This window comes from Lepidochelys olivacea (assembly GCF_965140295.1).
Source record: "Lepidochelys olivacea isolate rLepOli2 genome assembly, chromosome: 13".
NCBI classification, from domain to species: Eukaryota; Metazoa; Chordata; order Testudines; family Cheloniidae; genus Lepidochelys; species Lepidochelys olivacea.
Window position 1 is genome coordinate 20,504,267 of NC_140423.1, and position 15,770 is coordinate 20,520,036.

The 15,770-nt window shown below is 47.6% G+C and overlaps 2 protein-coding genes across 5 annotated transcripts in view; one reads left to right on the forward strand and one right to left on the reverse strand.

Annotated features, from left to right (window-relative positions):
* The window catches only part of RBPJL (recombination signal binding protein for immunoglobulin kappa J region like), a 205,148-nt gene that overhangs the window by 100,021 nt on the left and 89,357 nt on the right, over positions 1–15,770 (forward strand). The window lies entirely within an intron of this gene.
* Positions 3,634–8,049, reverse strand: LOC311530037 (WAP four-disulfide core domain protein 12-like). Of its 4 annotated transcripts, none has more exons than XM_084646362.1 (4): positions 7,928–8,049; positions 5,697–5,837; positions 4,591–4,734; positions 3,634–3,768 (listed from the first exon to the last, which is right to left on the reverse strand). In XM_084646362.1, exons 1-4 carry the CDS (start codon positions 8,010–8,012, stop codon positions 3,764–3,766), a joined length of 375 nt encoding a protein of 124 aa, XP_084502488.1. In that variant the 5' UTR covers positions 8,013–8,049; the 3' UTR covers positions 3,634–3,763. The 4 variants fall into 4 exon arrangements, with proteins under 4 accessions (XP_084502488.1, XP_084502487.1, XP_084502485.1 ...); XM_084646361.1 differs by having other exon boundaries at positions 4,545–4,734; XM_084646359.1 differs by having other exon boundaries at positions 3,635–3,744.

Genomic DNA, 15,770 nt, shown 5'->3' on the forward strand with positions numbered 1-15,770 from the left:
CCCTTGCCATCCACTCCGCCAGCCTCTGCATAGGGGGTGGGGAGGGGCAGTTTCAGAGCCGGCTGGAAGAAGGTGGGAGCAGAACACTGCACTCCAGCTGAGCCTTGGTTGGCAGAGTGATTTCTGGTTGACACAACGTAGAGCAGCTCTTCAGCTGTTCTAAGTTCTGCCAGAGGCTGTGTCAACCCCAAAGTCAAAGGAGCGGCAAGGTGACTTAAAGACTCATTCGTCCCTCTACACATCGCATTGGAAGCTTCAGCTCCAAGAGCTCTCAGCCATGATGTTTGCAGCGCTGCCAGCGTCAGTGTGACATTTTATTTCTCACAGTCTTTAATTTGCGCTGCTGCTTTTATGAATAGCTGGGAGCTGTTGGGTTGAGCTCTTCCCTTGGCTGAAATTTCTAATTGTCCAAAGCAGGTGAAAGGCAACGAGGCATCAATGTGACCTATAAGCATGTCAGGAAAGAAACTTCAGAGTGGAGTTAAAGAACTGGTGTGAGCGGAGCGTGCGTGGATGATAGAATGGCTGAGCAGGGCCTTTGAAGGCATCCGGTGAGGTTCCCTAATTGTTAGAACAGCAGAGCAGACTCTTCTCAAGATGAGAGGACGTGACCATATCTGGGCTACTAGAAAATAGTTTTCACTGGGCACTTTTCATGGCACAAAGTGGCCATGCTTTCTGGTCATTTCTTTTGGAGGAGCACTTGGTAATTTATTCAGCCTATGAGAGGAATAGCGGGTGGCTCCGGGTAGCATCAACCTCTCCACATCAACCAGTATCACCATCAGGCTGAGACCCAGGGCCTGAACTGCCTCCTTTCTCCTGAGTCTAAAAGGTGCCCTCTGCAGACCAGCTGAGGAGGAGGAGCCAAATGACCTCACCATCTCCCTGGCTGTATCCTGAGCAGCTCGTGAAGTGTGAACAAAGGTGTTTCCTATTCCTCCCTCCCTGGCATGACAGCTACAAGTTCCCCTTGCTCCTCTTGACTCCTCTCTGTCTCTCCCTTTTAGCCTTCTGCCTAATACATGCCTGGCTGAGTCACTAGGACAAATCTAGCCTTGCAACATTCTGCTGCGACCAGTTTAGCCGGCTATCCGCCATACCGAGCGGCCGGGTCTTAATAAAAACTTTACCAGCACAGACTGGCCAGAGGAAAACAATAAGCTTTAGCCACACATTTTCCAAGTGGGGTCAGTGCATGGGAGTGCTTAACTGCCTCATGTGCCATGGTCTTCCAGCAACTGACCAGCAGCCATCAGACAAAAGCTGCATTTTCCTCCTCTTTTGCTTTTCTTTTCTCACTCCTGCTCTGTATGTGTTTTTCTTAAGGTGAAACTTCCCACACATTTCATTAAATCCCAGGGGAGGGAGGATGGGTTCTTGGACCTAGCAGGGACTGACTTGTGCGGATAGCAAATGTGTCTGTGCAACCTATCTGTGCCGGGCTGAGAGGTCAATCTCAGGAGAATTTTCAACCCTTTGTTATCGTGGGAGGGTTCAAGGAGGATTCTGCAGAGCAAAGGAAATCTGAAGAAAAGCCAATATGTGACTGTGGATTGTGCAGGGCTCCAGCTCCCTTGAGCTCTGCAGTGCTCCCCACAGGCCCCTGGGCACAACAGGAGTTGGACTTTTGCAGACTATGCACAATTCTGAGTTTAACCTGTGGGAATGAGGAAAGTTATGAACATAGGGGGAAAGTCAGCACATAGACCTCCATTCCAGAGGGCACAGCCAAGCATCCCAGTTGTTTAAGTCTTCTGTGAACTGCAGGAAGAAAATCTGCTTCTTCTGTGAAGTTCCCTGCAAGAGAGAGAGAGAGATGGCTGGATGCCTCTTTGACCTGCTTTCTAGCTGCGAGCTGAGGGAGTTTGTTGTGTGTGCGTGGTGTGTCTGTTTCATTTTGCATTCATTTTTGGAAATATGGGACAAGCGATACAGCTCTCAGTTCAATGGGCTTTGTGTTTGGTGGATTCTAGATTTTGAATGGGGCCTTATGTATCTTTGTGTAAGCAGAGTCAGGATGAGCTCCACCCTGACATCTGGTGGTGAGGTGTGGCAAGTTGTGGAAAAGAACTTCAGGGGCTGATCTCATTTGCATAGGCACACCCACCCCACCTAGAATGAGGCCATAACTGCCCAAATGGTCACTTTGGCTGTTGTGGGATCCCCAGTGTCTCTGTTATTGGGGTGGGAAGAATAAATTGTTATTACCCTGATTATGAGAACTGTGCTTGGAACTGTACTTGGCCTTTTGTTATGATGGAGGGACTCACCATCAACTAAGTAGCACTCGCTAGGCAAGGGACATGGGTTCCAAAACTCTGTGAATGGAGAGAGGCTTGAGATAGGTATTTGTACCTGGTGGTATGGGCCCCTTTGTGAGGGCCTGAAACACCAATTGCACTTCTGTCTCTCTCCACTCTGGAATGTCAAAGCTAATTTTGGGTCTATTAAGAGTCTTGCTACAGGTACTGTACTGAATTCACTTTGGCCTTATGGTGCACCAGCACTAAGGCTCCCACTACTATGAGCTGGAATCACTGAGCACTGTGTCAAGTAGTGGGAAGCCAGAAGAACTAGAGTGCAGTGGTGCTGTTCTTGGGTAGGCTGGCAGAGTGTTCGTGAGACAGTGAGGTGAGCTGTGCAGGGCGGAGCTGTTTGTGAGACAGCGGCGTGTTCATGAGACACTGAGCCGAGCTTAGCAGAGCTGTTCGTGTGAGACGGCGAGCTGTGCAGGGCGGAGCCAGTCATGGTGGAGCAGAGCCGTTCGTGAGACAGCGGAGCAGAGCAGAGCCCTGTGGGGCAGTCAGCTTCAGGACACGTAAGGTGCCCCTTACCTCTTTCCCCCCACACACAGGCACATTTTAGCCAGACTGGGGAGCAACACTCTGCAGATGAACTTTTGAACTCTGGGGCTGGACTTTTTGAACTTTGGGTGATTTGTGGATTGCTGGACTCAAGAGACGTTTGGGTTCTGGGACTCAAGAATTCGAGGGAAAGGATGTGGCCCAATTTTCTGGGGTGGGTCTTTGCTCATGCTTTGGTTAATGAACACTAGTTGTGGTGTTTCCCCAATTTAATGCTGATGTCTTTTACCACATGTTATTAAAGATTCTCTGCTACACCGAGACTCTGTGCTTGCGAGAGGGGAAGTATTGCCTCTTTGAGGCACCCAGGGGGTGTGTAAGATTTTCCCAGGTCACTGGGTGGGGGCTCGAGCCAGTTTTGCATTTGCTTTGATGAGAGGGAACCCCTGTGTACTGAACCCGGCCCTTGCTGCTATCAACTTGGCCTGGCAGAAGGGTTACATTTGGTACTAAAAGACGTTTTGAGAAGGACTGTTAACATCTCAGACAAAGCTCCTACCTCATACCCCTTGCGAGATCTGCCTAACAATACTGTCAGAAAATTTTTTTTGGCAGTAACGAGATCATTTGGCCCCATTTCTACAATATCTGCCTCCGGAGCTTAAATAATCAACTACGTTCACTTCCTGATGTACCTCCTGGCCTTCCACCCCTGGCTCCTGCCGTTCCTTAACTCATTATTAATAGACTGTTCCACAGAGAACTGAAGGAGAGACAGTGAGACTCAGGAATACCCAATGGCAAAGCTGAGGCACAAACAAGTTTATTTGTAATCATGCCAGAGGCTCCATTCGGGCCCCAGTATAAGGTGTGCAGGGATCTGGAGAGTCCAGGACACAGGGATCTGGATCAGTGCTGTCCTCGGGATGCCCTCGGCCTATCCAAGAAGCAGAGAGTTATGCTGGAAAAATAAAAAGTGATCAGATGCACCATGAGGAAATCTTGCGCTGTACAAACTGAGCTGCCCTTGGCCAGGCTTTGCAGAAAACCAGGAGGGCCCAGCTACTGGCCTGGCTTGGGTTACAAGGCTCTCCTCGGCTCTGTGCTTCACAGGACTGTGTCTTGTATAAGGATGAGCACGTTCTCAGTGCAACCCATTAGGGGCAGCCATACCCTGATAGCCTCTGTAATGTCCATGGCAGGTGACAGCCTAGGCGCTGGGCCCAGGCGGTCTGGCTGGCTGGACCTGATTATGTATGTGCTGGAGAGCTGAGCTTATAACGAATGAGCCCTGCTCACAAGCCAAGCCTGCTGCATGCGTCCTCAGGATCCCACTATTACAGAATTCACAGTGGGAGAGGATCTTCTCCCTTCCCCTCCTGGCAGGGCCCCCCAGCCCCAGCTCTCATGCTGGCCTCCTTCTCCTTGAGTCTCGCACTAGCAGCTCTGCTGCCTCCTCCCAGCTGGCCTCTATATGGGGTTAGGGTAAAAAGGGGGTGTCTAAGAGGCCATTGGATTTGAAATCTAATCAGGTTCAGGTTTAGCATCAGCTTAACCCCAGCGTCCCAGCGGGACGAGTGCTGGGGAAGCCGGGAAGGCAAGGGCACAAGTCCCTCACAGCTAAAGCAGCATGTTCTGAGCCTGGGCATGCGCTCTGGTCAGTGCAGTGCTCTGTGTCTGCAGCCCAGAGCTGTAGTTCCCTTTCCATGGGCAAGCTGGAGCAGGGTGTGATCTCACCGCAGAGCTGTATTCACATGACTGATGCGTTAGGAGAGATGGGTACCATTCTGAGGCCAAACACAATCTTTCCCACAGCCGGTGTCACAGCACTTCCGGTTTTCTGGACACTTGCTGTCCTTTTCACAGCGGTTAGGAGGATCAACCATGGGACAAACTACAGTGACGGCTGGACAAGTCCCAGGAGTCTCTGCAGCAGAAGAAATTAATGGTGTATAAAAAGCATCCCTGGTTCACTGAACATCAATACGTGGTGCCCCCTAGCTGACCTTATGTATCTCTCCATCATGCACTCTCTGTCCTGCTGGATGGGTGCACAGGAGAGGCCATCATATTTGCCATAGTAGAGTACTGTGCTTGGTAATGCTCCTTGTTACTTGGTAACTCTCCGATAAAACAGCCTGGCCTTTGTTCTGGCCTCACTGAAGGCCATCTGTGCCAGGTCTGTGGGTGTATGGGGGCCACGAACCCAGTGCTCTCCCCACTGGGCAGTATCTTCTCTGATACAAAGCCAGTGGAATGACTTTATGCCAGCCCTCTTCACAGCTGCTGGCCTAGGTGTGGCTGGAGAAGGGACAGGTGAATTGAGTGCTATTCTTGGCTTCCCTGTGCTGCTGACAGATGGCACCTGATGGGCCACTCTTGCATATGCTGGGTCAACTCCTCTGCCTTTAAAATTCAGGAGAGACTAAGGTGGGAGCGATCCACCCGATCCTCCTCATCCAACGAGCTGTGCTGAGCTCAGATGAAGCCCAGAATAGGGCATCTGAGTGCTGAGTGGTCCTGTGAGTGGAGACCTGCCACCTGGAGATGAGGGGACTGGATTCATCCCCCTGTACACACATTTAACCCCAGCATCCAGGTACCAGGGGAAGTTATTTAGTTCTACACCACCCACAAACTCATAACCCCACTCAACCCACACTGCTCCTCTCACTCAGTGTCTGGTTCTCACCAAGCCCTCTGGATAGGGTGACAAGCTGTCACCTGGTGGAATTCCTACTCTGAGTCCACTTGGTTTTTCTGTCTGTTGAAATCCCCAAAGGTGCCTGCCTAAGATCCATATCCTGCAAACAAGCCTGGCTCATCAGGATCGGGGAGAGACTTCCCCTGCACGAGACCCTAGATGTCAGTGTGAGCATTCTCACTTACCTTCTGCTGGTTCCACGCAGCGCATGGCACAATGGCAATAACAGCACTTCTCCCACTCTTTGCAGTCAGAATCGGTGGCACACTCATCGGTTTCTGCCTGAACGCACCTTATGTAATCCAGCGGGCAGGTTCCAGCTCTCGCTGTAACAGACAACAGCCACAGTATGAACATTGTGCTATTGGCTGCAGGGATTGTTGATTGAAATCCACCCTGCAGTGTCAAACTTTTTCTTTCTGAGGCCCCCCTCAACATGCTACATAAACTCCACGGCCCAGCTGTGTCACAATAACTGGTTTTCTGCATACAAAAGCCAGCGCTGGCATTAGGGGGTAGCAAGCAGGGCAATCGCCTAGGGCCCCACACCACAGGGGCCCCCATGAAGCTACATTGCTCACGCTTCATCTTCAGCCCCGGGTGGTGGGGCTCAGGGACCTGGGCTTCAGCACCATGCAGTGGGACTTTGACTTTCTGCCCTTGGCCCCAGCGGGTCTAATGCTGGTCCTGCTTGGAGGCCCCCCTGAAACCTGCTCAAGCTCCCCTAAGGGGGGCCTGGACCTCTGGTTGAGAACTACTGACCTAGCAGGCTAGAGGCAATGTCCTTCACTGTCCTGTGAGGATCAGAATTCAAGACTTGAACAAAAGTTACTAGTCAGGACACAGGGCTATGCTGCCTAACTCTGGATGCTGCTGTTTTCAATCTGCAGGAGTGACAGGGAGGGCTGTTGTGAGCCAGGTCCTTTGTGATGGAGCAGAACAGAGATGGGAATGTGAGTGCTCCTCTGTCCACGGCTGCAATCACTACACTAGCTGTCCACCAGGCACTGTACCTAGTCTGAGGTCCTGGTCTTGATTTTTCAAGGCTCTCGATGGACTGAGCTCTCTCAGATACCATCTCTCCTTCCATGGCCAAAAGCTAACGCACAAGCTGCAGTCAATCCTCAGGGATGATTTTCGTCAATAAAGCTGAGACTAGTAAGTGTGGGGAGCCAGCTCATGGCAGTAGAGTCCCCTCTCACAAGAGCTAATGCATGGCCACAATCCCTGCGGCCTCAGAACAAAACCAATGACCTATCTCGTTCCATATGTAGAAAGTCTGTTTGGATTTAGGTGTGTTTATTAGCAGAGTTGGAGGATTCGTGTTTTATCGGTAAATGTCGATAAACGTTGATTTCACTGCACACACACAAACCACCACAAATATTTTCATCAATAATAATCAAAATGTACAGATGGGCAAAGTCAGAAAAATGAGAGCTTGAGAGCTGATTAGAGTTTGATTTAGGGATATTCACTTTGGATATTTTGACATGTGATGTTGACAATTTGAGTTTTAATGGTTATAAGGCTTTAATTTTTTCACTCTCAGTGTCTATTCTCATGAAATAATTATTGGCTGAACCACCCTTAATTTTCTACAACTGTGAAAATATAAATAGATACAAATTGAAAATAATACTTAAAAATAAACATCAATGTTATCCGTCAAAATTATACAAAAAGAAAATTGAAATCTGCCAAGCCAATTTATTATGTGCTCAGATATGAAGGTGAGGAGCACAATATAACTATCACAATGTATATCTGTCTTAAGTTTTTCTATAGTGCCTCTCATCATGGTACCTTGGCATTGTTCGATAGAGACACAGAGGAGACCGACAGATGGGGAAAGATTTCTGGGAGAACTAGTTTAGTTAAGAAAATAATTCCTCCCCTTCCTTACTGGAAAACCAAGATTGGGAGAGAAATGAGTTCAGGCAGGGATGGGTAAGCCCATGGACACATTGAATTCCAGAGCCTTGTTACCCAGGGGAGTTAGTTAGACACCATCCACCACTGTTGGTTTAGACTAAATGCCACAGAACAGGGAGTTTTCATATCTACCCCATGGATTGAGCAGGGCTCAGGGGTCGGAGCAAAAACAAGGGGCTGCTCCTTTCCTTGGTCTAAAAAGCAATTGTGAACCCAGAACATTGGGTGCAGCCATCAAAGCGTTAAAATCTGTCCTTAAGCCTGATTGGCAGATCAGGCCCCAATGTTTTGGGCACAAAGGCTGCAAATAAGGCAAAGCATTGCCAAGTAAGTTTCTAAATAGGACATCTTCAGCTGCTGCCCTGGAGGGGTCACAGTATAAGGACCCCTGTGGAGCCCCTGCTCTCTGCTTTCCAGTGGAATGCAGCCTGCTGCCCTCTGCCCCGAGCCAGGCCTGGAGACAGCCATGCTCTGTACTAACCTTGCTTCTGCTCAGTGGCCGCTGGCAGCTCCGTCCAGAGGGTCAGGAGCCCCATGAGGAGGGGGAGGATGCCCACTGACTTCATGGTGCTGTCGGAGAGCTGGGTCTGAATGCCCTGAGCTGAGCCAGCTGTGATTTAAACTCTCCCAGGGGTGGGGTTGGGGGGAGGGGGGAGTGCTTGGGGGCCTGCCAGCATTCTGCCCTTTCCTTGTTCATTCCACAATCAGGTTCACATGTCTGTCCTGACCATTCTTGGGGGAAAAAAACAAAAAACAAAGCCCTGCCATGCTGCAAGGGGAGGTTTTACATTACTCCACAGCAGCCTGGCCTACGCCCTTTGGCCCTTTCTGCACCTGCCTGACATTAGCATGATCCTGAAGCATTTCAAGCAGCAGTTTTCCCTAGGTGCGGGGCACAGACCCATCGGCTTGGTATTTCCTTGCTGAGTTACTAAAGCGGAGCATTTAATGGCTAGCAGAGAGCCAGGCATTGTTGGGCCCAGTTCCTCGTTGCCCAGTGGCCCCTTTGTGCCAAGCTCTCCACAGGACAAGAGGCAACGCCATCCATGGCAGAGCCAGCCTTGCAGCAGCCCAGATGCTGGGGAAATCCTGGGGGCGGGGGGATGGAATTGACCTGGGAGCAATGGGGTCACTGGAACTTTCTTCCTTGTCAGTTTATCACTGTCTGAGGTTGCTGCTGGTCAGTGCAGGCCCATCAGGTTAGCCAGGCAGGGCTGTATGGGAGACTCTCAGTACCTATGTGACGGGTTGGGATGAGTGTTTCTGAGGCCTTTGGAATAGGGCCATGTGCCCAAGAAGCGCTGCACTCGGCTGATTTTCTGCTGCTGTTGGTTTGGAGCAGTTTGTTACTGATTTGTGTTTGCACCCAGAGGCCTGTGCAATGGGCCTTGGCTTAAAATGCTGCTAAACAATCCATCGGAATGAAATAGTTCACGCAGGGGGGTATGTGAGTAATTAGCTGAACCAGATTCTACAGCTTGAAGCCTGGGAGCTGCCAGCCATGACGCCTGTAGTGCTGACAAACTCAGGGAGCTGTGTTATTTCTCATGGTGTGTTATTCCTGTTGCTGCTTTTCTATGAATCGCTGGGCGCTGTTGGGTTGCGGTCTCCCCTTGGCTGAATTGTTTGAAGCAGGTGAAGGGTGGCGGGAATGTCATGATAACTTAGAAACATGTCAGGAGAGAACCACCGAGTGGAGTTAAAGAACTGGGGGGAGCAGCTTTGCGTGGCGTGATGGAATGGCTGAGCAGGGCCTTTTAAGGCTTCTGGTGAGGAGACCCAAGTGTTAGAGCAGCAGAGCAGGGTCTTCCCACACTGAGAAGGAAGTGGCCCTGGGAAAATCGTTTGGAAGTAGGAATCCCTCTGGCTGTCCACAGGGTTTGAATTTTGCACTGTCTGCATGAGCCTTTAGTACTTGAGCTAAAGGATTATCTCCTTTACCAACGAGCTGTAGTCTGCTCATTAACCTCTAAGGGAGACCAGCCACTAGCCAATGTTCCTCTCTAATGCAGGTAATGTTTTGACTGGGCACTTTTGATGAGAAATGGTTGGCTCTGGTTTTGGACAGTCCTTTTCTCGGGAGCACTTGGCAGTTCACTCAGCGTGGCAGGGGGCTTTGGGCACTGTCACACACCCCCCATCACACAGCCTTGCCATCCTGTTCACTGCTGCCATGTACTGGGACCCAGGGATTGACAAGCCCAATGTGAGGCCTTTGTTTCTCTTTCATCCTGAAAGATGATGTGACCCGCTCTGGAGAGGAGCGGGAACTAAATGATATCACCCTCCCCATAGCTGTGTCCTGATCATCTCTTGAGTTGTGATGTGATTCTACTGTTCAGACAGTTCCTCTGTTTGGGGCAGTTTCCACCCCCTTCTAGACTCTTTTCTATTTTTATCTTTTTGGTTTCTGTCTAGTAACAGTTGGGCTTAGCTGCCACGTTTAATTGACTGACTTGCAGATATCGGAGACATCAGCTGCAGACTTTCTAGCAATGATTTTTTCCTTTACAAGTCTATGCACATCTCATGAACAACAGAAGATTTGTGACAAGCACAATCCAATCCCTGGTACCAGAACCCCCGCAAGCCCAAAGGCTGTTAATGTTTTGGCAGGAAGAAACAGGGTGCCTTATAAATTCTACCATCCAGGAGCCCCTGCCAGATCCACTCATCCGAGAAAACACCAGCAATTGTGCAAACAGTCAAACCAGGAGAACCCCCACTGAGCCCGGAGTCACACATTGCTAGTGAAGCAATTGAGGAAGCCCCAAGGCTGGCCAAGAAAAGAGAGAGAACAAGTGCTTCTGCAGGAACAAGTTTGTTTATAACTGAGCAAGACTCTAGTTAAACCTCATTGTATGGTGTCAGGCACAGAATGAGCACAGATCACCTGGTCCCAGCTAAAGATTCTGCTCTCCCCAAGCCACACCTCCCCAGGCAATGAGCGCAGGAGGGGAAAGTCCCATTTCCACATCCCAGTGGGGCTGTGGCTGATGTTGCTCAGGGGAACCAGAGTACCAGGCCATCCTATGGCCTTGCCGTGCTGCCTGGGCAGCGTCTGAGTCTGCAGGGCAGCCCCCCTGAAAGACAGTGTGTGAGACTGGGGGAAATAAAGGGACAGGTGTTAAGTTCATAGACACAGTCACACTTGGCATTCTGATAAGTACGCTGGGGAAATGCGGGCTTGGCAGAACAACCATTAAATGGATACGTAATGGGTTAAACAACTGCAAACAGAGTAACTATTAATGGGATGATGTCAGAATGGAGGGAGGTTTCAAGTGGGATTCCACAGAGTTCTGTTCTGGGTCTGATATTATTTAACATCTTTATTAATGACCTGGATGTAAGAATAGAGACATGCTGATCACATTTGCAGATGAGACAAAGCTAGAAGAGGTTGCAAACACTTTGGAGGATAAAGCTAAGGCTCAAAGGGCTCTTTATAAATTAGAAAACTGGGCAATGGACAACAAATGAGATTCAACAAAGACGAATGTAAGGTGCTACAGATAGGGAAGAAAAGCGAAACGCACAAATACAGAATGAGGAACAACTGGCTTGGCAGCAGCACTGCTGAAAAGGATCTGGGAGTTGTGGTGGATCACAACCTCAACATGAGTCAACAAGTGATGCTGCTACACAAAAGCAAATGCAATTTTGGGTTGCAGTAACAGAGGCAGAGCACATAAGTCACAGGAGGCGACAGTATTGCTCTACTCGGTGATGGTTAGGCCTGAGCTGGAGTACTGTGTCCAGTTTTGGTCACCAATGTATAGCAAGTAGGACAGTCAATTAATTGCAGTTAACTCATGCAATTAACTCAAAAAAATTAATCCTAATTTAAAAAATTAACCGCGATTAATTGAAATTTATTAAATATTTTGGATGTTTTTCTACATTTTCAAATATTTGATTTCAGTTTACAACACAGAATACAAAATGTATAGTGCTCACTTTATATTTTTATTACAAATATTTGCATTGTAAAAATGATAAAAGAAATAATATTTTTCAATTCACCTCATACAAGTACTGTAGTGCAATGTCTATCACGAAAACGCAACTTACAAATGTAGATTTTTTTTGTTACATAACTGCACTCAAAAACAAAATATAAAACTTCAGAGCTTACAAGTCCACTCAGTCCTACTTCTTCTTCAGACAATCACTAAGACAAGCAAGTTTGTTTACATTAACAGGAGATAAGGCTGCCTGTTTCTTATTTACAATGTCACCTGAAAATGAGAACAGGGGTTTGCATGGCACCACAGCATTGCTAGGTATTTACATGCCAGATATGCTAAACATTCGTTTGCCCCTTCATGCTTTGGCCACGATTCCAGAGGCCATGCTTCCATACCGATGATGCTCGTTAAAAAAATAAGGCATTAACTGAATTTGTGACTGAACTCCTTGTGGGAGAATTGCATGTCTCCTACTCAGTTTTACCCGCATTCTGCCGTATATTTCATGTCATGGCAATCTTGGATGACGACCCAGCACGTTGTTCGTTTAAAGAACACTTTCACTGCAGATTTGACAAAACACAAAGAAGGTACCTGTAGCGGGGTGGTCATCTATTCCGGCCCTGATGGGGTTAAAACAGCCCAGGGAAAGGATTGCCCCAGGGGAGCCAAAGGCTAGGTTGATGGGGAAGGCAGCCACAGCTGGGGCCATGCCCCAATCAGGCCACAGCTGGCCCTATAAAAGGCTATGAGCCAGGAGCTCAGGCAGTCTCTCTCTAGCTGTGGAGAGAGATGGGCCTGGCTGCCTGGGAGCTGAGCAGGGTACCTAGAGTGGAGCAGGGCTGGGGAAAGGCCAGAGGAGCTAGGGAGCTCCAGGCTGGAAAAACCCCAGGCTGCAGGCTTACTAAAGGCCTGGAAAGGTACTGGGGTTGCAGAGAGGCAGCCCAGGGGTAGGCAAAGGCAGCAAGTCTAAACCCCACTTCCCGATGAGTGGCCATTACACTGCAGTCTGCCCCAGGGAATGGGGGCTAGATGATGACTGGCAGTAGCCACTGAGGCAAGGGGGGGATAGAGGATTGGGGGTTCCCTGGGGTGGGGAGACCCAGAGACTGTGGGGGCACTGCAGAGGGCAGGACCCCAAGGGAAGGGGCACCAGGGTCTGGGAGGGACATGGGGGCCTGAGGCAAGTGGGACACCAGCCTGCAGAGGGCGCTCCGGAGGCTGGAGAGCTAATTCCCAGGACAACCAGCGGGAGGCGCTGCACCGGTGAGTCTTGGCCTTGCTACAGTACCAATATGAGATTTCTAAAAGTAGCTACAGCACTCGACCCAAGGTTTAAGTATCTTAAGTGCCTTCCAAAAGTGGAGAGGGGCAAGGTGTAGAGCATGTTTTCAGAAGTCTTAAAAGAGCAACAGTCTGGTGTGGAAACTAGAGAACCCGAACCACCAAGAAAGAAAATCAACCTTGTTGGTGGCATCTGACTCAGATGATGAAAATGAACATGTGTGGGTCTACACTGCTTTTGATTGTTATCGAGCAGAACCTGTCATCAGCATGGAAGCATGTCCTCTGTAATAGTGGGTGAAGCATGAAGGGACATATGAATCTTTAGTGCATCTGGCACGTAAATATCTTACGATGCCAGCTACAACAGTGCCATGCAAATGCCTATTCTCACTTTCAGGTGACATTGTAAACAAGAAGTGGGCAGCATTATCCCCTGCAAATGTAAATAAACTTGTTTGTCTGAGCAATTGGCTGAACAAGAAGTAGGACTGAGTGAACTTGTAGTGAACTCTACATTTGTAAGTTCAACTGTCATGATAAAGAGATTGCACTACAGTACTTGTGTTAGGTGAATTGAAAAACACTATTTATTTTGTTTTTTTACAGTGCAAATATTTGTATTAAATATAAAGTGAGCACTGTACACTTCGTATTCTGTGTCCTAATTGAAATCAATATATTTGAAAATGTAGAAAAGATCCAAAATATTTAAATAAATGGTATTCTATTATTAACAGATTTCAGAATAACAGCCGTGTTAGTCTGTATTCGCAAAAAGAAAAGGAGTACTTGTGGCACCTTAGAGACTAACCAATTTATTTGAGCATAAGCTTTCGTGAGCTACAGCTCACTTCATCAGATGTATTGGACGTAGCTCACGAAAGCTCATGCTCAAATAAATTGGTTAGTCTCTAAGGTGCCACAAGTCCTCCTTTTCTTTTTATTCTTAACAGAGTGATTAATCGCGATTAATTTTTTTAATCGCTTGACAGCCCTAATAGAAAGGATGTAGAAAAACTGGAAAGGATCCAGAGGTGAGTGAGAAACTGCAGCATAGCAGATTTAGATTAAATCTTGGGAAAAAATTCCTAGCTGATAGAACAGTAGGACAATGGAACAGACTGCTGAGGAGGGCTGTGGAAATTATTTCACTGGACGTTTTCAAAAGGAGGCCAGATAGCACCTGTCTTGTATGGTTTCGACACAACAAATCCTGCTAACAGCCTCCACTGTACACTAAGTTTCCCAAACACTCCAGGACCATGTCAGCCATGAGCTGATCTCTGTACTCAGAACCATGTGAATGGGCCATTTCTGGCTCAGCACCAGCCTGTCCGTGGTATCCCAGTGTAACAATGGTGTGGGGAACTAGGAAAGGAATATGCCAGGTGTGACACTGCAACCCATATTCTTCATAGTGATATTATTATGATATGATTATGACATAGTTGTGATGTGTTTTATGCAAGATAAGTCATGTGAGATGTCCTTGAAAAGGTTATAATTTGCTGAATATGATTATCCTATTTATATGCATGTAACATGAAGTTATGAATATTGGCTATGTATCTGTATTTCAAATGTAGTTACACCTGGGTAATGCCCAGTAGCCAAGATGTTTTCATTCTAGATAGTGGATGGGGAATGGTCATTAGGGAAAAACAATAGGCCTTAGGAGAAGCTTATCTCCCACCTGGTGAGCCTTCCTGTGAGCACTCCAAACAGCCTGTGAGTGATGGCTGCTATGACTCTACAAGGACATGTGATGAGACCATATGTCTCTCGACTCCATCTTGGGATGTCAGTGTTTTTCAACAGACTGGTCTGGGAACTAAGCTTTGAAACAAAGGTTTCCCGCAATATGCAAAAGCTCTGTAAGGCAGGGAGTGACAACATCTGGTGTTCTTCATTCCCCACACAAGAAGACTCCTGGAAACACCTGAGGAACAAAGACCGAACAGGGGAAAGTGCTGGACCCAGGCTAAAGGGAATTTTAGCCTGTGACTGGAACACCTGGGGATTCCAAGTGTACGCAAGTGCAGCTTGCCCCTTAGGAATCTACAGCCTCCTGGTATCATCTCTTAGGGGTGAGAATCTGCTATTCATATCCAATCTATTTAGTATATGAAGTTTAGTCTGTGGTTTTGTTTATTTGCTAGATAATCTGCTTTGATCAGTTTGCTATTGCTTATAATCTCTTAAAATCTATCTTTAATTGTTAAACTTATTTTTGCTTTATCTAAATCAGTGTGTGGGAATCATAATAACTCAGGGGCAAAAGGCTGTTGCATATTCCTCTCCACATTTGAGGGGGGGATTTTATGAGCTTATACTGTACAGTTCCCTGTGCAGCGCAAGACAGTATAATTTTGGGTTTATACTCCAGAGGGTGTATATGCCTCAGGAACTGGGAGTAGCTTTCCCAGGCTGGTCAGAGATCCTGCTTCTAACTGCAGCTGGGTGTGTCCCTACCAGTATGTATGCTGGTGAAAGTGCAGGCTGGAAGACTTTGTAGCTTGTCACAGCAGTGCAGTGTAAAAAGGAGTCCAGGCTGGTGGATCAGGGAGCTCAGTGGTACCCCAGTTCCACGTGGCACCCCAGGGAGGAACCCATCACACAAGATATCCAGGTTCTGCCTGGGTAAAGAGACACTTTGGTTCCCTAGCCATCAGCTGTGGTCAATGCAGTGATCTCTGCCTGTTGCCTTCGCTATTTAAAAGCAGGGTTTGTGGAATTCAATTTTTATTTTTTTTATATTTAGACTGATAATATCAATTTTATTTTTAAGCATTTTTGCTATTTTTATCAATTTCCTTTTTCACAGATGTGGGAAATGATGGGTGACTCAGACAATGAGGGGGTTATGAGATAATTATGTAATGACAGGAAACTAGATTCCAAATGTTAAGCTTTATAACCATTAAAACACAAATCGTCATCATCACAGATCAAAAGATACACGGTAAATAGCATTAAATCAAACTCTAAGTTTTCAAGTACTATTTATCTTATTTGCCCATTTATATATTTTGATTATTATAGATTTTTTCCTCATCGGTTGTGTGT

What these genes read in the sequence shown, in the direction of transcription:
- LOC311530037 (XM_084646359.1), bottom strand. Translation starts at nt 8,012, where the DNA reads ATGAAGTCAGTGGGCATCCTCCCCCTCCTCATGGGGCTCCTGACCCTC. An exon ending in GGCCACTGAGCAGAAGCAAG is followed by an intron (nt 5,838 to 7,927) that starts GTTAGTACAGAG and finishes TGTCTGTTACAG; the next exon opens with CGAGAGCTGGAACCTGCCCG. An exon ending in CTGCGTGGAACCAGCAGAAG is followed by an intron (nt 4,735 to 5,696) that starts GTAAGTGAGAAT and finishes CTTCTGCTGCAG; the next exon opens with AGACTCCTGGGACTTGTCCA.